This window comes from Pelmatolapia mariae, linkage group LG15, assembly GCF_036321145.2.
Source record: "Pelmatolapia mariae isolate MD_Pm_ZW linkage group LG15, Pm_UMD_F_2, whole genome shotgun sequence".
In the NCBI taxonomy this organism is placed as follows: domain Eukaryota; kingdom Metazoa; phylum Chordata; class Actinopteri; order Cichliformes; family Cichlidae; genus Pelmatolapia; species Pelmatolapia mariae.
In genome coordinates this window covers 26,266,043-26,292,793 of record NC_086240.1, presented here as the reverse complement: position 1 = coordinate 26,292,793, position 26,751 = coordinate 26,266,043, and the positions used below count along the sequence as shown (strand labels likewise).

The window sequence follows — 26,751 nt, the reverse complement described above, 5'->3', positions numbered from 1 at the left end:
AAAGTTTTTAGAAGTCGCTGTGTTTGTGTGCATTTATATACTGCAGATGTTCCCAAGCTGAGGGTTGGGACACCCTACAAAAGATGCAGTAGGAGAAGGAAGGTTTAAAAAACACGAAACAAAGTTAAAATAAAATTATGACCATATTTTTTCCAACTTTACTCAACTTTTATCTGAGTCTCATTAGAGTACAAACTCCACTCGGCAGCTGTTCTGAAGCTTTCAGTCAAGCTTCAAACTGTCAATTGTTTTTGCAGGCACAGTAGATTTTTTTTAAACAATAACAATGTGAGAAGCTGTACGGTGAGACCTGTCAGACAGGAAAATGTGTTTCAGTTCACTGAAATCTCAAAGCGAACACGTGGAGGCTCCGCTCGGCAGCAAACAGCCGGCAGACACAGAGTTTAACTGGAAACACTGCCGTGCATTCAGGAGGCAGATACTTCACACGCAGGTTGGTGGAGACCAAACACAGAGCTTCAAGACAGCGAATATACACCACAGACAGTTTTGAAGGGTACTGAATGCCCAGTGTTACGCTCCCAGCCAAACCTATAATCACATCTCATCAAGAATTTCAATGGATCATTTTGATCTAGTGATTCTCTTGTTGAACTTTTATAGCTTGTCTCTCCAAACTAACGTCTTCCCTACTAATGATGGGATATGAGATGAGTTCAGGATCACAAAGACATCGCAAGAGGAAAAATTACAGTAACTGATATTTAAATCCTATGACTTTAAAAAGAAACTGAACTAATGAATAAAGTGTAAATATTTCACAGAAATTACCTGGAGTACCTTCACAACCCACTCGGGGACCATGTTCCACACTTTGGGATGTGGCTACTTCATAATTGAAGGTCTGTCATTTCCGCTTTGAAAACACCAGCGCGGCCAAAATGTTCCAATCGAGGCTTCAGGACAATATCTATTAAGCCAATGACTATGTACATCTTTTACATACAGTCTATGCACCACACTTGGACGTCCTTTGTTTTCGGCAAACAGTAACACAGTTTGCCGCACCGCAGGCGGTCCTTAACCAGAGCCCTGACCGAGCCAGTAAGGAAATCTAATTTTTCATGATCCACTTGGTTGATCTGGCCAAGATTTACAGCAGGTGCCTTCCTGACTGGCATTAGGAGTACACATTGCTCTGTAGTTAAACTGAGCCATGAGAAGCCCTGCTTTACAAATCTACGTGATCAAGAGGAGAATGTCAGTGCTTCCTCCCACTGTGCAAAAATGATGCTTTTGGGGAGCTGCCATGTTATCCAGCAAATAGTTACAACTAATGTTTTCTGACAGTTAAAAGCAGTTTAAAAAAATCCAGGAATGAAAGAGATGAAATCACACAGACAAAGATAAAAGTCAAAGATGTGCTTCCTTTGTGGTCCTTGATATAAAGACGGAGCTCCGGGTGGTGCCAAACTACAGCCTAAAACCTTTATCATCATCATCAGTAAAATCCCTCTGAGACGAGCACGCTCTCTCATGCTCCTCTATGCTCCTTCTAAAGGCACAGCTGGTGGTTTTTATGTGTGAGAGCATCTCATTTTAAACTGGTCGACACCACAGAGCTCAAAGGAACAAACCGGTTGGCATAAAGTCAGCAAAACACCTGTAGTCCCTCTCAGCATGAGGCCCCACCCAACAGCAGCAAGGCGGTCTCTGAGATCGTCAAAATGTCAGTGTGTGTGTGTGTGTGTGTGTGTGTGTGTGTGTGTGTGTGTGTGTGTGTGTGTGTGTGAGACATATGTCTGTGTGTTCTGGTGGTGACCTGACCTCCTCTGGTCCCCGTGACATCATCATTGTAATAAACTGTTGGTTAGTGTTAGTAATGCAGTGATCATGGGTAGTTCAAGCCTCCAGGAAGAGCATAAATCAGTGAAAGGTCCTCTGATGTGAACACAGCTGTCTGACTGTCTGTGTGTGCGCGTGTGTGTCTGTGTGAGTGACAGAAGCTTCTTACTTGATCACCGTTCCTTTGGCGCCCCCTGCTGTCGTGAGCATGACTCTGCTGGTGAGACTGACCCGCAGGTCCTCCTCCTCCAGGCCCAGCAACTCGGCGCAGTGCTCCAGCGTCTGACTCGACTGGTTCTTGATGGCGCAGCCACCTGCAAGACGAGGAAAAGGGCAAAACAACTGTGACGTCACCATCCCTCACTGACCACTCGAGGAGAACATCCACAAGTCTCATCTTTACATCTTCCTCTGTGTAATCAGAGAATCTCCGAACTCCTGTACTCATACATCACTGATAAAGCAGTGAACAATCACACGCCTGCTTCTTAAACTTGACCGTGTGCCGCTTTATAAAAACTGTGAGATGCACAACAAGTTAAACTCCACCAGAGAGCGGGTGTGTCGTCGGCTGTGAGGTCACTTTAAGGCACGACGTAGATCAGCGGTTACAGAAAATGGGAAAAATGCTGGTGGGGCGAAATCTATATGGTATATGCATCTGCAAGTCTTTGTGAACATGTTCCTCATTTCCTTTCACTTTGATATTTTAACACCTCACAAGACTTCCTTTATATTTTTACACTTTAATAGCCCCACTATGGAGCCATGCCACACTTCGTCCCATCTAGGGTCAGGGGTAGGGTTTTTTATTGTAATTTTCAATTTAAAAAGGTCACAATCTTTAAAAACTGGACGTGGGCTCAATCTAATGTGTACGTTGCAAGCTGATGTTTCCCCTGCTGGATCAATGAAGATTCATCTTTTCCTAACTCACTGTGAGCAGGAGAAAAAGGAGAAAAGCTGCAGTGGTTAAGTTTCTATACCGCTCTGTGCCGATGGCGGCAGCAGCTGATCCGACCCACCAAAGGATTACGTGGATGTAAAATATGAATGTAGCAACCTGCTAAATCCCCCACATTTACCCGACAGTGAGCACTCGCATGACAAGTGAATCCAACTATAAGATGAAGGCCGTATATGAGGCAGGCTTTTACGTATGAACGCCTCGGCGTGTGAACAGACCACAGGAAGTGACAAGGTGGTTTCTCACATGAAAGGCGGTCCGATGGTGTTCAGGGCTGCAGCTGCTGATGGAGGCCGTTCACATCAAAGATTGGATTAGAGCGGATGTGAAGCCCCGTGACACGGCTTCACATCATTACAGCTGCTTCTCCAATCAATGCCAGGAATCGATAGCCCCTGAAAGCTAAGCTAAGCTAATACCTAATCGATAACTGGAGGGTGAACAGAGGCCCCGCAGAGGCGGGCGCTCAAACCACAAATCAGAACAGAAGACGAACACTTGGACATGATTCCCAGTTAATTAAGGACCATTATTTCCAGCCTCTCTGGATAGATTTCTCAGTTTACTCTGAAATGAATCGAGTCCAGAGAAGAAGCGAGCGTTGACACCAGCGCCAAAGGAGATTCATGGGAAGACTTTAACAATGAGCTGAAATGAGAACATTCAGAGCAGTTTGACCTTTTGAATAGACTCCAACCTGCCATTCAGAGCACCGTCTTCTGGGTGGACTTAAATTTTATTACAGCCAAACAGCAGAGATGAATCCGCTAATTAATCTGTTGGCTAAAGGTTGGACCTCATTAGAACGTCCCCGCTCTACACCACTCATCCTTGATGGAAACGTTTTAATGAGACCGCCCTCTCGCTCTCTTTTGTCATGTGATCAAAAAACCTGACAACCACAAACAGGCTGAGAGATGCAGTCGAAGTTATTTGACTGTTTCCGTATCATCATATATTCAGTGCTGATGCGTGCTTTCAGCTACGAGCGCACTCATTGCCAAATGCTGTGGTCCGATTGGTCAGATCGCACTGGAAAACTCATATAAATGAAATCCTCCTGTGTGAACGGCGGCATTAGGAATAGCTGTTTAAATAAACTTGACTTCTACATGCTTTCTGGGTCTAAGATAAGTAAATATTCTTTAAAAGCTCCCCGAGGGACCGCTCTGCAACTGCAAGCCAAGCCCGTCTCAATAGCCCCGCCTGATTGGCTCCTCGGCCTGAACGCTCTGTCCTCGCTTACTGTAAAACATGCGCCAAGTGAGCCCCCTGCTGTGAGAACCAGTCCGTTTAATAGGCTCCCTGCTGCGCTTCCTCTTTTTTCCGGCGCAGGGAGAAAACGACGGGGAGGAACTGAGAGCTGAGGAACTTCAAGACCGAGTTGAAGTTCAAAGGATCAGCTGATTTTCATGGAAACTGAGCCTCCCTGAGGGTTCGAGTCTGAACCGCTGTGGAAAAACGAGGCACAGAAAAATGCCTCTGCGAGTGCAGAGAGCATAATCCCTGAAATATTCACTGGAATAATTACAGAATTTGTTTGTTGGCTGTGTAATTAATGAATTTCCCCTCAGCCAGAGAAAAATAACTCGAGATTAGTCATTAGTGTTCTGGGTGTTTTTCATCTGCGAAAAAAACCCAAAGTGCAACAAGAAGAAAACGTCCTTCTGTGACGCCGCTGTCAGACCTGCGACATCTATCAGCCATTGCAACGAGGCTGAAGTGAGACGGAGGGAGATCGAGGCTGAATATTACAGCAATCAATCACAGCACAGAGCTTTGAGGGATGAGATCAAAGAGGCGTCTGCCTCTCAGGAGCCAAACTGGTGCCGTTTAGGAGCTGGGAAGCCCGAGAGATGGATGACTTCTGATACAGAGCAAATGCAATCACGGAGCGCCGCAGGGCTCCGCTCAGAGAACGCCTACCTCATCAGTTAGAGCTCACGATGAGCTACCAGCCACGTCGCACTCCGTCGAGTTACAGCGCTTCACGTCCTGATCCGTCCTGATCTGCTGGGATCAATCTTTCTGGTGTAGTTTTAATTACTTATTATTCAGTTAGCAGACTTAATAACTAGCTGGTTAATAAACAAACAGCAGAGCCACACAAAAGGTTTGTGGATTATGGATTACGTCACCCTCTTCTCCTTTCTGGGGCATCAATCAGCTTCATCAAAGCTGGGATTGTGGCTCACTTATGACCGTGTAGAGTGATCGAGAAGGGTTCTTAAAGTAGGCTTTAGTGCTAAAACGTAATCAGTGAGTGGAAGTGAAGGTGCAAACAGGAAGGTCCAAACTCTGGAAAATGTGCACAACTAATCGCTCCATCGGTGCTCTCTGTCAGACAGACTGATGGACGGGGTTGGATATGTAAACCACAAGCACAGGAAGTTTAATTAAATAACATATCAGTGGAGAACTTTATTCACATTAGCTAAATTTCAGGTCAGACGGCGTTACAGGCTTTAGCAGCACCAACACACACAAAGGCACTTTTTTAAATGCCTTCCTGTTCAGGACTGTGATTTTAATGCAGCGTGATCATGCAGGTAAACCTGACATCCTGAAGACCTGTTTGGCCTTCTGCTATTTTTGTTTGATTGGAGTCAGCTCAGTGTGAAATCTGACATTTGAATGACAAATTGAGGAAGTCAAAATGGCAGCGACACATCAACCAACCTGGGACGCAGAAAAAAAAAAGTTTGATAGAGGTTCTGAGAAAGTTTACTGGTTTATCATCTTCACGATGCTGTTAATGAATTTCGCATTTCATGTTTTTCTGTTTTAAATGTTTGGTGTGGGATTTTTCTGATCCATCCATCACACTTAGCCGGGTGGCAGTGTGAGCAGAGTACTCCCGGGCCAGCTGAATCTCGTAAACTCTCCAATAAGTCCCTGTTTTGCCTCAGGGTCCCCTCCCAGTGGGACATGCCCATAACACCTCAGCTAGGAGGCGTCCTGAGCAGACACATAAAGCATCTGAACCAGCTCCTTTTTGTTGTTGAGGAGCAGCGGCTCTGCTCCGAGCTTGTCCTGGATGGCCGATCTCCTCACTCCATCTCTGAGGCACAGCCCACTCACACTCTTCCCTCCACAATCTCATTCTTTCAGTCAGTACCCACAGCTCGTGGCTGAAGGTGATGGTGGGAATGTAGATCAACAGCCTTGCTGTCACACCCAGCTCTCTCTTCGCCACAGCATCTGCATTAGTTAGCCTCCTGCTCCTTCTTCACTCACTGCTGAGCACGAGTCGTGACACCAAACTCCTCCACTCATTCAGCGACTCATTCCCAGTCCGGAATAGGACACAGCCTCGAACTTAGAGGTGCCAATTCACAACCCGGTGACTTCGCTCTGGGCACCAAACTGCAGGTTGTCAGCAGAATCGCATCATCTCCAAGAAGCTTCCGGACCAAGTAGTCATCTACCAATCAGCAGATTCAAAAAGTCTGCAAAATAATGAACCAAGTTTCCCCCAATACGATCGCACACACTCTGAGTGTGTCTGACCAAAACTCTGTCTGAGGTTATAAACGGACCGAACACCCCGTGACAACAGGAGCGATGCCCCATAAACCCAAAGAACACAAAGGACGTGAAATGTCTTCTCCAAGTCCAAAAACAGGTTCACATGTGTGACTTTTTGTTTTCACCTGATGTGCTTCCGGCCTCCTCGAAGTCGATGTTGCCGAGGTGCAGCACGCCGGCCACCACCCTGAACAGATCCAGCTTCTCTGTGTCGTCCAGGCCGATCTTCTTCATGGCTACGCACATCCTGGCGAAGTCGCCGTGGTCGTCCAGCAGCGGGTCCTTCAACGGGCCCGACTTTGTGTGCTGAGGAACCAGGAGAGAAAACGTCACCGACATTTAAAAATCTTTGTTCATCTCCATCTCCTTCATATTTTTATTCTCATGTCCTTTCTTATACAACTCACTTCTAACTTCATTTCTTTACCGCTTTTCATTTTTACCTTTCTGCCTACCTGCTGTCTTCTCTTCCTTCACTTTGGAGAAATCTGAATCTCCAAATCATTCTAACTTAATCTCGAGCTGGATGTCTTTACTCTGCGGAGTGCAGCAATCACCCTGTTTATCACCGATCGTGTTGCACAAAGCAGAGCAGGCAACGAAAGAAGAAGCACAATCTTCAGCAGAGAGAAGTAGGAAGAAAAACACACACACACCTGAAAAACCCACTCAGGAATGCCGCAGTGTGACGATAACCATGGGCTAAACTATAGACGCCAGCGCCCGTGTGTCACTTGTGATAGCGGATTAAGTGGAAAACGAATTCTTTTGCTTAGCCGGTTCTTCCATTTAATCAGGTTCTCTCCAGATTTTTCTCTCCCTTTTTTCCCCCCCACTAAAGCTCAAGCAGTCGAATCAACAGCCAGAAGGGAGCATTTCTGCAAACATCAGTCAGTTTAACCGGTATTTATTTACACATTAGAAGCATTAGGAGCATTAGGAGGACTCACTCCCTCACTGGTTTTGGTTATGAGACAAAAATGTGAATAAATTTCACTCAGATGCCTGAAAATCATCTGAAGAAAAACTTTAGCAACACAGAAGCTGAAACCTGCACGAGGCCAGAGCCCAGCAGCCTCCCAGCAAACACTAATGGGCTGGTTGCTCGCATAGGACAGGTTATGGAAGGTAACTGAGTACTTGTACTGCTTTCTGCTTCTACTCCACTGCATGTAGGATGAAAACACTACACTCTGTGCTCTATTTAAAATGTGCATTTATGAATATATGGTCCTGTTTTGAAACAGCCTGACTAAAATCATCTGCAGCTGCAACATTAATGTGTTACAATGTAACAAATTATTATTAATAAATTATTGTTCTGGTATTTATTTACCCCAGTTTGTTTAATTATGCAGATTTAATATTATGAAACAGGAGTAATTCACTGCAATGAAGAAAACACGGCACTTGTGGTTTGGTGTCAGCCATCACTGCGCTTATTTCAGTGCAGAGTCAAATCCAAACTTAACTTTATTTTGATTTATATCCTAAGTGTTAGTTAATATTGCAGTTTTGGGTGGAAGTGACATAAATATTGTCGCATCTAGAATAAACTCCACAATAGAGTCAAATCTAGGCACAGGACAGCTTCAGGCAGCCGTTAAGCTAAGATAAGTACTTCCTTTAGACATCCACATACGGTCCACTTGGATCTTCGATGGGCTGGACCAGCAAAGCTCCCATTTCTGAGGCACTGTGACATTCCCAGATGCACAAAAGCAGACACAGGTTGACTGAAAGGCTCGATTATTTTCTACAAAGCAGGAAGGAGCAGAAAGCACTGCAGAGCTGAAAGCATGCTCGGAGAATCAGAGAAGCGAGAGGAGAAACAGCCAATCACCTGGTCGTCCTGCGTGACACAAGCCGGAGCAGCGAGGAGACATACAGCACATCATTTATCAGAGATTACAGCAGCTGCACTCGAGCTAATCTGGGACTGATCCCGCTCACCATTTGTTTTCATGAACCCGAAGCACCAGGCGGGAGGGGCGAAGATCGAGTTTCCCTAACGTTTGATCTCTGAGGCCGCCTCAGAGTTAATGCGGGATATTCCTCTGTGATCCGGGATTTTATCAGATATTACCTGAGCTGCCCTGCCGCACGCCCTCCCTCCCTCCCAGAGCTCAAGTTAAGGCACAAAAGCTGGAGATTGTCTGCAAATACTTCTTTACTTGGGTCTCTGAGGAAGTCATGAAATAAAGCAAGAGGACAAGCAAAAAACAAACTTTTCGAAGATCATTTCCCAGGACAACTTTTTTCCTTTGTGTGCCTCCTTTCTATTAAACAAGCCTCCCACTCCGATGCTGCCAGATAATTGTGTTTCCCGGGCTACAACAAAAGGACCTGAAATAAATATGTCGCCGTTGTCCAACAATCTGTTTTTTCATTCTGCCAAAACGGTTTAATTCTGTGATTTTTTTAACGAGTCCACAGTTTGACACCTGATCTATTTCACCCTTGCGCTGACTTAAAGGACGAAAAATCTGTCAGCTTCTTTCTCCTTCTGCATGTTTTTATTCTGAAGAGAAACCCTGATGTCACTGGAATTTAATATTAGAGTTGTTTTTTGTGTTTATTGTTGTTTTACTGGTTTGCTGTTTGGGGTTTAGGACACTTTGAGGAATAAGAACATGCTGTATGATAACACTGCTTTGGGACTTCCCATGATGCACGGCATCTATAAACTTTCTTTTGTCAGTCACGGATGGCTTCCCGTCCCCGAGTCTGGCTTTGCAGAAGGTTTCTTCCTGCCAAATGCTGCTTACACAGAATCATCTGATTCTTGGGGTTCTATAAAACATCTACAAAGCATTTTGAGACGACTGTGACTCTGAACTAATGCTACACTGGGCTTTCCCACCATTTTGAGCCAGATAAAGGTCTGCTGTGTGAATAAAACTGAAGGTAGACTGAATGTGCATATAACCAGATTTAAAAGCAGCACCAGGACCTCCAACCCAGTCCACAAAGCATTGAACTCCTACAACGCCACCTCCGGAGCCTCCAGTTGAGGCGTTTCGGGGAAGTTCTATCGGGAGGAGGTGCTGGGACAGACCCAGGACTCGCTGGAGAGATTATATTTCTCTGGAACAACAGGGGGGCAAGTTGCTGGAACAGGTGGCCGGGGTGAGGGAGGTCTTAGACTGTTGCTGGATGGACGGATGGCTGTGCATATATCATCATAGAGGACAGTGTTGGTAAACTTGTTTTAAAGACTGTACCGGATCCAATTTTAGGAGTACCTCACATAAAGACCTTACATAAACTGTTCTGTAAGACCTTGAACTATTCTTGCTCTTCACCGAGAGACCTGTACAGTTTAAATCTTCGGTGAGATGAAGATGAAAGACTAAAACGACCACCAGTGATGGATGTATGCGACTGGATTCTTCCTCATTCCATCCGCCATCTTCAGCAGCGCTCCGATGTACTGTCCGTGCTCCTGTTAATGGCTGCAATAATTAATACCGACGCACTGCAGGGGAAGCCGTGTACAGACGCCGTAATAGAACACTTGTGCATAATTAATCAAAAGCCATAGGCAAAGAAAGGAGCTCATTTCACATGATGAGCTTTTCTTATTAATGCACAGTGTTAAATGTCCCGCGCTGCGTCGAGGCTCTCGGTCTGGCTGCTAATTAAAATGTTTGCTGTTTATATATGAAGCATCTGAAAACAAGGAGATTATATAAGCAGAGCCGGTTTGCAGCGAGCAATTTCAGGCCAGAACATTACACAACAGCACTAATGAATTATCACAGGGTGGCTGCTGTTAGGATTATCTGCTGCCTCGTAACGAAATGCATATAATCAAAGCTTTAATGTCAGTTTATTTCCATCTCTGAGGCTTTAGGTAGCACAGATGGACCAGCGTGTTAACGAACAACCTCAGATTCAAACTTTCAATTAGTTCTAAGATTCCCAATGCCGTTCTTATCGCCTTATGGACCTATTATTTAACCGTATACACTTGCAGGCCAGTTTATTAGACACACCTGCTCATTAAATATTACATCTAATAAGTCGATGAGATTGGATTGAGGCTTGTCCGAGTGTTCCAGAAGCTGCTGATCTGCTGGGAGTTTCCCACACAAGGGAGAAAATATCCAGTCACATGTCAGAGGAGAATGATGGCCAGACTGCTTTGAGCTGACAGGGAGGCCATAGTAGCTCAAATAAACACTCATTTCAGTACAGGTATGCAGAAGAGCATCTCTGAATGGGCTACAGAAGCAGAAGACCACACCAGGTGCCAGTCTTGCAAGCCAAAAAACAGGTAACTGATATAAAGTTCACACAGACTCAACAGAATTTGCATCCATCCTGCTTTGTATCATCCAAGCACCATCTAAACCCCACAGCCTGCCTGAGTCCACAGTTAAATCTAACAGAGCGCCTCTGATTCTCATCACAGATGTTCTGTGCAGTCTGTGAAGCTGTCACGTCAGCATGGACCAGAATCTCTTAGGAATGCTCCCAGCAGCTTACAGAGTCCATTTTTGTGCTGGTTTGGTCGTTTGATGTGTGATACGTGATTTTTTTTTCCCTCCTTGTTGTTGTTTTAAAAAGGTTTCTAAATTTTTAACACAGATATATGTTTTTGAAGAAAATCTAAGAAGCTGGTGAAATGATCAGAAACCTGATTTTTGTAAATCTCCTTCCTTCAATTTCTATTTTAACTCATGATTTCATGATTTCTTATTTTTGTGCATATTTGTAACAAATAAATGTTTCAGATCATCAAACAAATTTTGAAAAAGATCATTTAAATGAAACAATTTAACAGACATACAAACCAAAGCTGGGCATGTAAAAGCATTGTACAGCAGATCGAGTGGCTGAATCAGAATTTGGACTTTTATTCGTGTGCAGGATAAATTCTTGAATTTTTCAGTCTTTCACATGTTGGTTTTCTGTGCAGATGAAAAACATCACACACGTTTCTCATGAAAAGTCTGTAATTATCAGTGAAGACACACACCTGCTTCACAGGCAGGTTTCTTCTTCTTTTCCCCCATAAAAAAAAAAAAGACTATTTCACACATTGACAAATAAGTTAAAGCCAACTTCTTATTTCTTTTGTTCTTTTCTGAAAAGCTCCCACTGGACAAACAGAGAGTGATCGGAGAGATAAGAGAGGCTCGCTCACACAACGACTGTGAGAAGAAAACCGGAGCTGGAGGGCGTAACGACGTGAACAAACCTGCTGAGTCAGGTTTAACAAGGAGCTAATGGAGTTTGCAAAGCGACCGTTTCCCTTCTTCCAGCCCACAGGGGGATGAGTCAACGTTTTTCTTCTTAGTTTTTCCTTTCTAAGATTGGGAATCAAACTCGGGGGACACAAATTTACTGCAGCTACAAGAGGACAAAAAGTCCTCTCTGCTGTTTAAAGAAAAGAAAAAAGAAAAAAATTTGCAGCTCAAAAACTCAATTTAGCAACTAAACTTGTTTGTGGAAACCAAATTACCTCATCAGATCTGTATCTGATCTATCTAAACTCGCAGTTTTTTCCTACTCTCTGCTCTCTATGATGTCACAGAGTGTGGATATCCCAGATATGATCACCTCCGGCAAGAATCCCCACCCACCTGCTGTCCAAACTCCGTGTTTATGAGTGGCAGCCAATCAGAATACAGTTTACTTAAAGGGGGAGGGGCTAAAACACCTCTTTTCAGATACAGGATGATTTGAGAAGCTGCACAAGTCCCAGAATCATGAATATAAGAATTATTCTGAACTCTGAATCATGCAAAGCTGCTCTAACAGAGTTCAACAATAAAATATACAGCTGGAATGATCAGTATGTTGCTTTATTGCTGTAATATTGTAATATTAGCCTCACATTTCAGTGAAACTGTGTTTTTCTGCTTATTCTGTGGTCCAGGTTTCATAAACTGGTTGAACTCAGAGACTTTTCTGCGTACTGTACCTCTGGGCTCTTCCGATTCTGCATGATGTGCTTGTCTGTGTCTTTGGTAGCGAAGAACCGAGTGCATCCTCTGTTCAGGTACTGCAAAGCAATGAGACACAAGAGAGAGGAAAGATGAGCAAAACCAAAGTTTCAAAGGCAGATTAAAAAGAAAGAGCACATCAGAAATCACCCGACATCATTTAAGCCGGTGCGGTTAACCTCGTGAGCTGTTCTTGGGCAAGTCTGCCATTATAAAAAAAAAAAAAAAAAAGACTCCTAAGATTAATCCACCGTGATTTCATTCCAGCAGAAATGCCCTGAACTTCTTCCTCAGACCACCATGGGGGGAAAGATCTGCTAAGTTGGGTCTTTTAGCTTCTTCGATTGTTTGGGTCTCGACTTCATAAATGTAACTGTTACGCAGTTTGTCAGCTTCAAAGAACAAAAAAGGTTTTTCAATCGCACTCGGCAGACAGAGGTGGTCTTTGGAGTCCAGAGTCCTGAAAACTACAAATAAAAGATAAAGATCCAAAACTATCAGACATTAAAGGCTGTTTATCCTCAGACCCCTGGACTGACAGCAGCTTTGATTTTTATCTCTGGTTTGCTGTTTTTAACTTAGTATTTAGTTTGTTGTCTTAGCTTTTATAAATCCTGGAGAAAAAAAACTAATTTTGATTATTTATCCATTTTTTTAAAATGTATGTATGTATTTTTATTGGCACTCCCTCCTCTGGAAAGCACTTTGTGCAACTTGCATGAAAAGTACAACTGAAATAAAATTATCATCACTGTGTTATTATAAATATGTAAAATCAGAGCCATGGAAATGCATTTTAATAACTGATTACATTAAGGAGGACTGCACAAGCTTCTGACTAGTACAACTAAGGGAAAAATAATATTTTCAATAGAAAATGTGATTTTCTATAGTCTTATATGAGTCACTTACTATTATCAGCATTTTTCTTAAACAACTTTATTCGTATATTTATCTCCGAATGGAGTTTAGGCTCTAAAACACTTCAAGATGCAGTTTCAAAAGGTAAAAAATTAGCAGAAATGAAACAAATCCAACTAAATGTGCTGTTGTCAAAGTTAAAACATAGCAACAATAACTAGAAATGAAGCAAAACACTTGGCGATGCAGCAGAAACTGGCGTTTTTGCACTAATGTCATTTTCAGACTCGAGTGTTTGACAGGCGGCCTCGCGCCTCCATGTATGGATGCAGGCCCAGGAAGCGCTTTGTTTTACGGCTTAAATCATCAGTCAAATGGGAACGCTGTGCTCTCAGAGTTTGTGTGCAGGAAACGGTTTGCTTCAGAGACGGTCAGAGTTCACCTGGATAATTGCATTTGCATTAAAAGCAGCTTTGCTCTGCTGATATCCTCCTCCTCCTCTCTGCACAGACACGAGATGACAGTGGCTCTGGTGCTCACCTCCCAGGTGTCTCAGGAAGAGGGGGAGGCTGATTCGAGCCAGGGCTTATCTTGTTTGCAGAGGCGAGCCCTTCTCTAGCCGAGAAGATGAACATAAACAAAAACTTTCATTAGAGCCGAAGCCACCGGGAGGACCGAGTGTCCTCCATCTCCCCGGCAGACCGCCGATGGGAGCGTCTCGTTTTCCTCCTGAAAAACCTCAGAGTCACCCCGAGGAGGTGAAATGCACCTTGGCCCCTTTACTGCAGTAAATACTTGAGTACTTTTTCTCAAGATTTTTGGGACTTCATTTAGCTTCCATTGCATCCTTCTGTCCTTCTGTTTTCCAACCCTCCTTATTCCTTTGTTTCCTGGCTTCTATCCTCCTTCTGATGCTTCCTCAGTTACTTTCACCCTCTCTGCCTCCTGTCCTGTATGTCTTCTTTTCACACTCATCTTTTCTTCTTTATTCTCTTCCTCATGTCCTTTCATCTATCCTTCTTTACTACTTCTGTTTTTTTTGTCACCTTCTTTCAGTCCTAACTACTACTACCTTTTTTCTGTTTCCTTACTTTTTTCCTCCATTTCCCTATTTATTTACTTGACTATTGACTTATTTCCTTTATTACCTCCTTTATTTTTCTCTTATATTCATGTGGTTCCTTATGTCCTTTCTTTTCACCTTTCTAGCCTCCATTTCTGTCTTCTTTCCTTCCCTCCTTCAGCCTTTTGTTGTCTACTTCCTTAATTTCCATTTTCTGTCTTTCCCTCTTTCTTCCTTTGACTCCTTATTTCCTTAATCTAGTCTCGTTGGCTACCGTTTCTATTTCTATTTCCTTCTTTCCACCCTTGCATTTGTTTGCATCTTGCTTTCTTTATCTTCTCTGTTTCCTTCTGTCCTTCCTTATAGCTTTCTTCCCATTTCTTTCCTTCCTTATCATCTTTCCTCAACCTCTATCCCCTCTTCCACCTCTTCTTCCTCTTCTGAAAAAATGAAATTCTTTTGTCTTTTTCACTTTCCTCCTTTTTCCTTCCTTCCCTCCTTTCCTCCTGAAGCAGCATCTTCCCATATTGCTTCCTTCTCTATTCACCGTTTTTCTTCCTTCACCTTTTTGCTTCATGTTCTCTTCCCTCCTTAGAAAAAAAATGCACTTCATGTCCTCTTCAGTATTTGATGATGAAAACACCTTCTTGCTCTCTTTGGAGTCATCAGCACTTTGACCCTTTAAACAAGCCTTCCTGGACCTGAACACACCTCAGCTCCTCCTGTGATGCACAAAAGTTGAACTTCAGGAGTTTGTCATGGCTCAAACCGTGTGAGCATTTTTCTCCCTCCGCATCATCGGGGGAAAGTGCAGATGCATGAACCATCAGAAGCTGCAGGTGGTGTAATAAGTTGCAGGGGGACAGGGGCGGGCGCCGTAGAGCAAACGTCGGCACTTTGAGGCCCAAGAGTGACGGAGGTGAGAGTAGATGATTGAATTTAGAAGCTGCCAATAAAAGAAACGACCCTGAACAAAGAAAGTGACCTCAGGTTTTCTTCTTCTCCTCCAGAAGACGTGAGTATGAGTCAGCTCTTCTCAGGTGAACCAAAAGAAAGCAAAACCATCATCTCTCAGTCTGTTTGCTTTTTAACTTTAGTTTGCTGTCATGATTCTTGTGTATCTGTGATGTTGTTGTTTTCCCTAAAATCCGGTTGCTAGGCACTCAGAAGTCATACGTTCCTGTCTAACCTCTCAGCTCTGTCACAGATTACATGTTAGAGCGTTGACGGCACAGAAATCAACACGAGTTCATCACCGTCATGTAACAGCCATCACGGCTGCTTTCGCATCCGTTACTTCAGGACTGTGGACATCTGCGTTTGTGGCTGCAGGTGGCAAACCTGATGGCAAACACGACCACCTGACACCCCCCTCCCCGCTCTCCATCCACCGCTGACAGCTGATAAACAGAGCATGTGCAGCAGGTGGGCTTTACTGAGGATGAGCTGCCCCCTGCTGTTCAAACAGGGGAAGAGCAGGCTGAATTTCTTAGTTTAAAGGCTGTGACATCTGACTTTCTTGGATTTTGAAACCATTATTTGGATCTTTTGGAATCCTCTTAACACAGAGTCGACCCAGGAGTCACACCCACACCAGGCTCTGCAGACTTTGAGCACACACAGCCGACGCTTCACATGAGGTCACTGTATGTACACGCGTGAACCACAAGCTCAGCCTTCAAACTGCTTCAAACACTCAGTTCCACGCAGTTTTTTCAACCCTTGGATCTGTATGACATCACGAGGGATCATCTTCTCTTCATGAAGAGCAGCCAGTCAGAAGAGAGCTGGCTTAAAGGGGAGGAGCTAAATTGGCTTGTTTCAGACAGAGGACAAATATAGAGAGCACAAATATGGAGTTGGGGGGAGTTTAGGCTTCAGACAGAATTATTATGTAGAATTATGTAGAAGTTCAACAAAAAAATTCTACCGTTACCTGTTTTTGATTCAAACCTAACAACTGCAGGCAGAGGCACTTCAATCTCAGCTGCAATAACTCTGTCCAGAAATTCTGATCTGGTTTATGAAAAAGAACCATTTTCTTTCAAATGAACTACAAACACAAACCAAATCACCGTGCAAGAGCAACACCGAGAGGCTCAAGTGGTCCTGGCAGGACGTAAACAGTAATGGTGTGCGATGCCGGAAGCAGAAAGAAAGTAGTTCCCCTGGAGTTTTTTGTATAACTAAACCAACTTAAATTGTAAAAAAGCATTTTTAATGCTTTAATGCTGACCAATAATATTACTGCTGTATAGTTAACTGTACTGCTGCATTGGCTGAGAGTAAAAAAAACAGAAATAAAGTGATAAAACAACACAGCAGCATCCAGAAGTTGAACCGTGGGCTTGGAAAGTCATGCCAGCTTCATCCCTCTCTTCTTTATTTGATTATTTTGGCAGTAAATATGACTTAAACATCAGGAGACGGTTTGACAGAAACAAGAAAAATACAGAGTCCTTCCATCAAGTCTGCGATCAGGCCCCCACCCACCATCTGCACCTCCTCCATTCATTCATCAGCCATCAGCCCCCGCCCATCTGATCGGGTTTATCGAGCGTCAGGATGATAAAAATCTTAATATCCGTACCCGGAACGTGTCCGGAGAGCTGAGGTGAAACTTCTGCCGGATGTCTTCGGGCGCTCCGGCACACAGCCGGTAGAAGATGTGGTAGTTCCTCTCCTCGGGGCTCTGCCGACAGATCCTCGACTTCTCCAGCAGGTAGTGCGACACGAAGCCGCCCACGACGGCGTTCTGAGGAGGAAGAGCGGGGGAAAAAAACTCATTTATGGCATCTATCAGCGCGTTTCATCTTCATATCCTGCCACTTTGTTATTATAATAAATTATAAGGTGAATTAAATGGAAATTAAATATTAAATATAAAGAATTTATTTCATATTATAGTTTAAAGAAGAAAAATGTAGATAATAAAGCTGGAAATCACGAAAAAGAGTCCGCCTTTGGGTAACATGGAAATACGGTGATTTATAGGACACATAAACAAGAGCGAAACAAAAGAGATAAATGATCATAAGTGAGGGCTCATTACTGAGTTTATGCTGCGTAAGCATCTTAGACGGCAGAGGGCAAATCACGTCTCTTCACAAAAGCAGAAAGATCAACGTAAACAGATCGTGCTGAATAAGTGCTGCCATTAGGCTTCATTTGTAATTCATAACTTTCATCAGCAGACATTAAAGCTCGTGATCGACTGAGGGAGAACGGCCCTGAGCACCTTCTCGTTGAAGTGGATCTCCACGAACTTCCCGAAGCGACTGCTATTGTTGTTCCGGACAGTTTTGGCGTTCCCGAAGGCCTCGAGCAGAGGGTTCGCTGCAAGGGAGAAAAAAGTCGAGTTTAAACTCAAACCTCAACAGGAAATTGATGAGAGAAGCGGAAGCGACCTCACCTTCGACTATCCTCTCGTCGATGTCCTGACCCGTTCCGTACGAGGTCGTCAGGTATCTGCAAGCACAGCACATCATCAACACCTGAGAACACGCGATTCGTCTGTCATTTTAAAGCAGAGGTTCTCACAGGTTTACAGCCTTGAAGGTGTTTTAAAGCAAGTAAACATTAAAGTTTGTTCAATAAAAACTGTTTTTGTTGGACCATATTTCAGTTTTAATACTGTTGAAAGTGCTGTAAGAAGGAGGAAGAAGTCAGTTTCTGATATTCAACGAAACAAATCCGGTAGATTGTCGGATGTTTGTGTGAAAGCAAAGAACGACGCTCTGCAGGAAGTACAACTGTGTTAAATATTTAGGTTAAAGTGATCAGAAAGGCAGAAACTCTGGGTTTACCAGAGGGTCACTGCACAGGTTTAAGGCTTTAATAAACCACCCCCTGCTGCTGCAGTGCTCCTGGTAAATGACTCTTATATCGAGCTTTTCCACTGGAGCACTCAAAGCACTTTATACATCATGCCTCGCTCCCCCATTCACATGTATTCATGCTCTGATTAACACATTGTTCCCTGCCCGAGGACACTTTTGTCTTCCAATTAGTAGATGACCTTCTCCATCTCCTGAGCTACAGTACGGTTTCCTGTGACCTCCACAGAAACACTTCCTTTCTGCGAAAAACTGGCAAAACAAAGCCCAAACCTGCAGTTCCTCTGACGTCCACTAGAGGCTGGCTTCATCGGTGAGACTCCCACGTTACTGCAGGTGAATATTTTAACACCTCACTGTTTGAACCTTGTATTGCCTCGTGCCTGCTAAATGAAGTCACCGAACTGGAGCATTTTTATTGCGGTTATCTGAGCGATGAAATCACTTCCTGTGTGGTACCGACCATCCAACAAGTCTACGGAGAGGACCTTTAATAGTTTGGTACTCAGCTGATATCTCTGCTAACCCTTTCATCCAAATAGGCTCATTTCTGGCTTCAATTGCCCACCGTGGATAACACCGTGACATCACACTGACACTTACTGAAAAGCTGCTTCAGAGGAGAGCATTATTAGAATCACCGGCTCTCACCTTCCTGTAAACGTTTCTGCTCACATCGTCTAAACACTGTAATGTCACAGCTTTTACAACGTGCCTTAAAAGTCCAGATTTTGTGTGAGCATTTATCAAATACCACTTTTAATAATCAAATAAGTAATTTCTTAAGAAAAACTGCAAAATATTTTCGACTCTGAGTTATCAGAATAACTCGGAGTAGAAAATATTTGGGGTCAGTGAGTCAAATGAAACAGGACATTTAAATGAACTAAAACAGGCCTTTTAACCATTTTCCGACCTTTTCTGGACAAAACAATCAATTAATTATGAAAACAAGCTGATAATTAAAATCACAAATGAGGTCAAATGAAAATCGATGATATCAAAACTGATTGTGTATAATAAGCTCCGAGTACAGGTCACATTAAAATAATCACACAAACATGAAAACGTCGATAATTGAACTGCGTTCACTGAAAGACGAGACCCTCGCCTCCCTCACCTGAGAACAAACTTGGTGTTTTCAGTCTTGCCGGCTCCAGACTCCCCGGAGACAATGATGGACTGGCTCATCTTCAGGACCTTCATGTCCCTGTACGCCTTATCAGCTGCAGACAGAGGCAGCAGTTAGATCAGACACCACGCTGACCCCAATAATCAAACAGATATTAAACCCCTGCGGTCTCAATAAGTCAGTCTGGTGTTCAGGGGACTCTGGGAAATCTGAGTGCTGGCTGCCCCCTAGTGGACAAATTGAGAACTACAACAGGAGGTGCATTAACTTTCACCCTAAAAGAACTGCTTTTGGTATTAAATTACTAGAGGACGATTAAACTGATAATTTCTTAATGACTTTAATGATCTTGTTCCATTTGTGAAACATTAAAATAAGTCTTATAAAAATGACAGAGATTAGGACATTTTAAATCTCCACACTTATCTGGTCTCCAGCTGCCAGAGCGAATAAAGGCATCCATGTCCAAAAACTGCTTAAAAAGTCTAAAATAAAGATACTGACCTCTAAACCGTCTCAGGAGTCTTTAACTTTCTGAATATGTAAACAAACTTTGCTCAACTCGAGCAGGTTAAAATGAGCTCTGTAGAGATGAATCATGCCTTGTTCCCTCGACAGGTAGATTTCACTAACTAACAGAATATTTCTTGTCTCTCCTTTAATGTGAGGCTTTCTGGTTACGATTTGTTTGTGTTTTTAAATCACGGCAAACGAAAGGTTTCCCTCTGCACCGTGAAAACTTTCTAAAAACACACCAAAAATGATCAAACTGAGCTTTAGTCACGAGCAGAGAACAAAAATGTGTGATAAGTTCCTGGAAATACTGTCCAGCATGTAAAAGTCGTGATAAACTGAGCTGCTCACCAATGGCGTAGACGTGCGGTGGCAGCGTGCCCAGCGACCGGCCCCGGTACTTCTTGATGGTCTCCTGCGAGTAAAGCTTCGGGATGTCATAGTACGGGTTGACGGCGATCAGGATGTTTGCTACAAATGTCTGAAAGAAGAAGAAGAACAGGAGGAATAAAAATCACTTATTTGGCTCATAAAACCAACAAAGTCTCTAATTTCTCTGCCTCCTCCTGAAGGAGCAGCAAACTTTTTCTTTCAGCACTTATAAAAAGTGAGTGGCTCCAAAATCTGTCAGAGTTTAACATAACCATATCAGCCAGTAATACGAGCATTCAGCCACATCTCAAGAATTTATAAACCTCCTGAGCATCACATTGTGATTTGAGGATTGGGTTTCCAGTCTTCATGGGGGTTACGATGATTACATTGTGTTTTCAAAAGTTTTGGAGAGGTTTAGATTTACATTTATAATCGCTGCAGAGATTTCTAAAGCTTTACAATATCCTCATTTATCAATAAAACCTGATTTATATTAGAAATGCCCTCTGTGAGCTTCACAGTGCAGTTCCCTCCTCAGCCACTAGGTGTCAGTGTGCACCACGTCTGACTCCAGCTGACATCAGCTGGAATGCTTCACAGGAAAATGGAGCTAAATAGCAAAGGCAACAGAGGTCACATGAGCCCCTGCTGGGTGTTCAAGGTGTGAGGCCGCCCGAAAAGCCCCCCGGGGTGAAAAGACACCCAGTGTACCCCCGCTGCTCCTATCAGAGCCTCATGTAGAGGAATAATCATCAGCTGAGGGTTTGCTGGTAAGCTGAAGACTCTGTTTGGCCCACATCTGTTTCATCTTAAAGGACTTGAGCAAAATTATAATTATTTAAATAACAGCAAACACGGGACAGCTGTCCTCTTTATCTGGATGGACATGAATAATTACTGAAGGCATTTTGAAGTGACAAGAGCCGAGATCATTCATGAACCCCGTGAAGTGAAGACATCCATATAAAATAAATAAAAAATTATTCAATCAGTGTGAAAGTGAGTTTTCAAGGGCAACACAAAATGCAATGCAATAAAAAAATAACTAACAAAAATTCATTTTTAGTGAGTAAATCTGACTTAGAATGAAAAAATAAAGAAAACAGAAAAAGGAAAATGTAGAAATAACTGCAACAATTAAAAAAAGCTAATTAAAAAAAACCTTTAAACTGATTAAATAAATAAATACGTATATAAAAAAAGTTATTTAAAAATAAATTTAGTAAGGAAATTAACAGGAACTAGAAAAAATATCAGAAATAAAAAATAAAAACGTTCAGTTAAAAAAATAAAAATAAAATGTAAAATCAAAAAAGTAAAATTAAGGGCAAATAAGTGGAAAAAATAAGAGCAACAAGAAAAAATAAATACTACAAATAAATCAGAAATATTAATTTATGTCACATGTAGATGTAAAAAAAAAAATCTAATAAAGTTTGATCTGATTTATTTAATGAGTTGTTTTTAATCTATTCATTCATTAAACGTTTTATTTTGGCAGCTTCAGTCCTCCGTACATTACATGTATATTTACACAGTAACCTGCACACATGTTATTTTTTATGAACTGGCAGTGCACACGTTTGTCCAGTAAGAAAATGTGATGCCTTTGTTTCAGGTGAGGGTGGAGTAGATCTCTGCTTCAGTGGAGTGTGGAAACATGACTGAGCGTGCGCTCCGCCCACAGGTGGTGCGGGCAGGTCACGACCGACGCTTGGTGCTGACACGGCAGCTGATTTCCTTCATCGGGTGATGATAACATGAGACGTTGTCTTTCCGAGCTCGGAATAATTTTGGTTCGGTGTAAAATTTTGACTTTTTACGATTAGAGGAAACGAACGCCGAACCTTTATGAGTTTTTCTTTTTGCTTGTGACCTTTTGGTGTTTATTCTTTCATTTTCAGTGCCACAAGTTCACCTGAAGGCAGAGCCTCAGGTGTGTCCTGTGCATTTAACACACCATTGAGTCCAGGAGTGAATACAGCACGGCGAGGATGAGGACGACCTCACAACCGTTTCGGTTTCACAGTATTTCACCGACTGGCCGCTCCTCCTCATGTCTGTACTTACATAAATTTTGTCTTTGCTGTATCTCACTCGGATGTTGTTGAGCAGCGTGGCTTCATTCAGGTACATCAAAGAGCCTGAGAGACACAAGCAGGACAAAATGTTACTAAACTCAGCAGAGCAGCGGATCCACGCTGCACATCACATCATCCATTGGGCCGAGAGCTCACGTGAAGGTGGTTATCAGACAGACTTCAAGCATGTTCACCTGTAAGGTGATGAGTCAGCAGCATGTGACCAATCAGAAACAAGCATAGGTTTACACAAAGCAGCTGAATTTACAGAAAGGAAAAAAAAACAAATAACAGTAACACTCGAGAAATGTGAGGATGCTATAGACACAACAACATCATCAACAACAACAACAACAGCTGTCGGCAAACCAGCAGATTATATGAGAGGAAAACAGCAGTGTGCAGGGTTTTATCAGTCGAGGGCACATAGGGAACCCAGACAGCATAACATGAAAATACTGCAATAAAGTGATTAAAACTGCACTTCAGCAAAGTAATTAAATGACTGTAGATACTAATAAACAGCAGGGTCTTCAGGGAGGGCCAATGCCACCCCATCCCCTCCCTGTAGATGCACACCTGGCTGCATAAAAAAAGCTGCGTTTTAACGTGCAAATAGCTTTCAATACTGGGTACTCAAACCTGACCTTCTGCAACACCAGGAGAAAAGTGTTTAGCCTACAAGAGGTTCTTTTATTTTAAAAATCGACCTGATTTCCTACCCTCTGCAGCTCTTTAAACAAGCAAAAAACTCATTATTTAAGCAAGGAGAAGCATAGTGACACAGTAGGAGACTGTTCTGAGTGGGCATCATCATGATGGCACTGCGCCCGGTGCATTCCCGGGAAAAGACTGGAAGAACGCCTCATAAATAAAATCTATTTAAAGCCACGATGGAAAATCTGAAGGAAAAAAGAGACGAGTTGGTCCATTAATAAATTTATGAATATCACTGCTGCTTTGTTTAGACTCAGAAATATCAGACCAACATTTGCTGACGTGCATCCTGTTATAATTCTGTGTTAAAGCTGAATTTAACTCAAATTACAGATCAGCAAGTAAAATTCCTGCAATAAAAATACTCCTATAAGGAACTTTATTTCCTTTTTGATGTGCATCAAGAAAAGACTTTAGACCAGGGGTGTCAAACATAAGGCCCGGGGACCAGAAACAGCTGATCCCAGACTTCCAGAGTAACAGCAGCTTAAGGAGGACAACAAATGTCTAATGTCAAATGTCTAAAAAAAGGAGGAGCCAGATCTGTAGGTGGAGCGATGAAGCACAAGTACTCACAGTTATCCTCCACGTGTTTGTTGACGTCATCCTCTGCAGGGAAGACTTGGTTCACCGGAGCCAAAAACGTCTGAGAGAAAAGAAAAGAAAAGAAAAGAGAAATTTATTAACTTGACTTTACAGTAAAATCAATTCACTCGTCACAGACCTGTTTATGATGAAATAAACTGTCAGCTTAATGTATTTAAACTGAGTTAATTTATACAGAGGTGCTTTAAAAACTCAGTGCGTGATGCTGTTGATGCATGATGCAGCTTCGACAGAGTTCATGGGTTTCTTTCATGTTCATGTTTTTAAATGATGGCTCCAGCAGGGTGAGTGTCATCTACCGGTTGCTGCAGACCTGATGAATTATTTGGAGGCAGGAGGTAACGGGATCAGGGCGACGGGACTGTCCAATGACTGAGACGCAGAGAAATGCCGCACTGCATTATTAACATCCAACTACTGACCTTCGATCGGGTCGGCACCAATCCCGGCTCCACTCAAACGTCTGAAACCGCCGACTCATTCAACGGTTTCATTCTGTAGAAGAAAACCGAGGACAAAACCCAGACACGTGGTCTCGAGGTCAGCACAACCAGCTCAGACCTGGCGCCAAACTCAGTTTTGAATTTTGAAAGTGTGAAAGTAAAAAAAACAAATTTAATTTCTTAAAAAGAAAAAAAACATTTGATGGTTTTTGCATTTCTGTTGCTCTTTAATGCTCCGTATAATTAGCATTTACCTGAGGGCTCAAACTAAAATTAAAGTGCTCTCTGTTTCACTGTTCCACCTTCAGCTTTCTTTTACTCTAAAAGCTTTGGAGCATTAGCTCTGCACACATGACTTCGAGCTGAAGCCGGCCATGCTGAACCAATACAGGAGGCTTTACGAGGACATGTGACCTCAGTGTTTTGGAGTGCGGGGGCGTGTGCGTCGTATTCGTGTGATTTTAAAGCCGATCGCTGCCAGCTCCTGAAGGCCCCGCAGACTCTCACTCCTTTTAATCGGGCTCTTTAAAGAGGCGCTGCAGGCCTCGGCTCGAGCCAGAGACTGACGTACAGCCGATTCATTCTTTCCAGTGGTGGCATGTTCCACATTCTCAGCCCAAGCTGGACAGATTCCACAACACTGCGCCGCGTGAGGACAAGGGGGGGAATAATGTGTTATAGCACAGCCAGCTATTACTTCAGTGTTACTACTGAACCTTCCTGGAATGTGCAGACCCCTACAGAGCTGCTTCTGAGCAGGGATCAGTGGACACTTCAAGGCATCTGAACATGAAGAGCTCTGAAATGGCCAGAACCTGACACTGAACCCTAAACTTCACGGGGAGGCAGTGTAAAGAGGACTCGTCTGCCAACAGTGTGGGATGAGATGTGAGGTACATGTTAGAAGAACAGCTAAATTGGTCCCAGTGAATATTAATGCTCACCAAAGCTTTTTCTCCAGCTTTCCAAACCCAACAGTCCAGAACTCACACACACGGCATTCCCACAGCGCCATGCTAACTGCTCAGAGAGGCCTCAGTGAACACAACAAAGAGCCTGAAGCGTTTCCAACTCCCCGGGGTCCCAGTTTGATCAAGCATCTGCTGCATGCTCGGGAGCGAGCCCGATCCACGCAGGCCCTACCCCCAACATCCAATTCCACAACACCACAGGACACTCCCAGAGGTCCTGTGACCCCACCCCCACCCCGATGCTTCAGAGCTGTTTAAGAGGCCTGAAGTGGACCCACTACATCAGTGAGACAACACCATAACCAAGCACCTTCTCAGACTGGAGGGCTGGGGATTCAGTCACTAGTATTGTAGTATTTACCAAACAACCTGAAGTAGACTCAGATAAGTACTGCTGTGATTTGGTGGCATATAAATGCAATTAAATGGAATTAAGTTGCTTTTAATGTTGTGGCTGATCAGTGATTTGGATATTAAGCTGCGGCTGGACAGGATTGGCTATAAACTGGTGCAACGAACTGGCCAAGTGGATAAATAGCTGGTGCAAGTGACTCATGGTTTATGGTACAAACAAAGCTAGTCCTCTTCCTGTTTCCAGTCTAATCAAAGCTAATAACTTCCTGGCACTAAAGCCACATCATCAAACTTCTTCATCTTATTTCATTCTTGGCGAGAAAGTTTTGTTTTTTAGCCCATTTCCAACGTCCTTAAACTGAAGCACCTAGCCTAGCTTAATATACAGCAGAGCATAGGAAAGCTCTTGGCGTCTCAGAGAACTGAGGTTACAAAATAAGTAACTCCAAAATTGCCTTTTTAAGTATCTGCTGCAAAAATAACTTCATCTCCTTCAGTAATGCCCTTCAAACAGTTTTGTCCATCTGCAGCTCCGAGGCAGATCAGACACTCTCTGGGAAACAGAAACACAGACAAGGCCGGCTCTTTGTGAGCGATAGTATGACAGGGTCTCATGCTCTCCGTCTTTCCCCTGACGTCCATCCCGGGAGGTCGGCCAGCGAGTGAGCACATCGTCAGACACTGGCACAAACTGGCTGCAGCGGGACAGACGGGACATTGTTCAGATTCAAGCCCAGAAACTCGCTCTGACAGCAGATCAGAGCATTACTGTAAAAATACTGTTTTCTGTGGTAAACCCAGAGAGGGCAATTTTACTCTGGACCCTTCCTACCAGGAAACCCTTTGAAGCAGGCTTTGTACTGCCTCGACCGATAAAACTGATTTATGGTGTTTAAGTTGGGGTCAAAACTGGTTTATCAGCTCCTTTGAGGCAAAACTCAGGGACCCTACTATTTTACTCACATGGATCCAAGGTGCAAAATCCTCAGGTTTTTAACAAATCCACCTGAGACGGCAGACAGCTTGCACTCTTATACTGATCGATGCCATCAAAGTTTGCACTGCGAGTTCATTTTAGCCGATTTATTCAACGGGCTCGCGGTGCATGCCCACACGCCGTTTTGAAGAAAAGCAAAAAGGACTTTTCTGATGAGCAGCAGTCAGTATAATTACTGATTTTGTCCAGAACTGCAAAGACTCAAGAAAACTATTTTTAAAAACAGAAATAACAGTCTAATAGCAGAGGGCCGGGGTTAGCATCATCAGTCACAGGGTTGTCGCAGGTGATGATTTAAGGGTCCTCCACACAGGAAGCAACTAGTAGCACTGTGCTGACCACAGAAAGCCGATGACATTCAGTCACTTTAAGCAACAACGACTGAGATAACTGCTGGACGCTCAAAGTGGGCGGATCCTGAGTTAAAGCTTTCTCAGATTACAGACAGAAGACTGAAACAGCCTCCATTAGCAGTCCAATGCACCAAATACATTACAAGTCAGCTACAAAGACACAAGCATCATTTCCTGTGTTGATGCTCTCATCT

The 26,751-nt window shown here is 43.3% G+C and overlaps 1 protein-coding gene across 5 annotated transcripts in view; it reads right to left on the bottom strand.

Moving 5' to 3' along the window:
- The window catches only part of LOC134642647 (unconventional myosin-VI), a 147,583-nt gene that overhangs the window by 94,175 nt on the left and 26,657 nt on the right, over window positions 1–26,751 (bottom strand). For all 5 annotated transcript variants that reach the window (XM_063494532.1, XM_063494534.1, XM_063494535.1 and 2 more), the window contains exons 3-12: window positions 23,410–23,479; window positions 22,106–22,179; window positions 20,012–20,141; window positions 19,136–19,241; window positions 17,592–17,647; window positions 17,418–17,515; window positions 16,770–16,934; window positions 12,234–12,314; window positions 6,427–6,607; window positions 1,976–2,120 (exon numbers count right to left, since the gene is read on the bottom strand). In XM_063494532.1, the coding sequence (XP_063350602.1) occupies window positions 1,976–2,120; window positions 6,427–6,607; window positions 12,234–12,314; window positions 16,770–16,934; window positions 17,418–17,515; window positions 17,592–17,647; window positions 19,136–19,241; window positions 20,012–20,141; window positions 22,106–22,179; window positions 23,410–23,479 (1,106 nt within the window). The remainder of the gene's footprint in view (window positions 1–1,975; window positions 2,121–6,426; window positions 6,608–12,233; window positions 12,315–16,769; window positions 16,935–17,417; window positions 17,516–17,591; window positions 17,648–19,135; window positions 19,242–20,011; window positions 20,142–22,105; window positions 22,180–23,409; window positions 23,480–26,751) is intronic.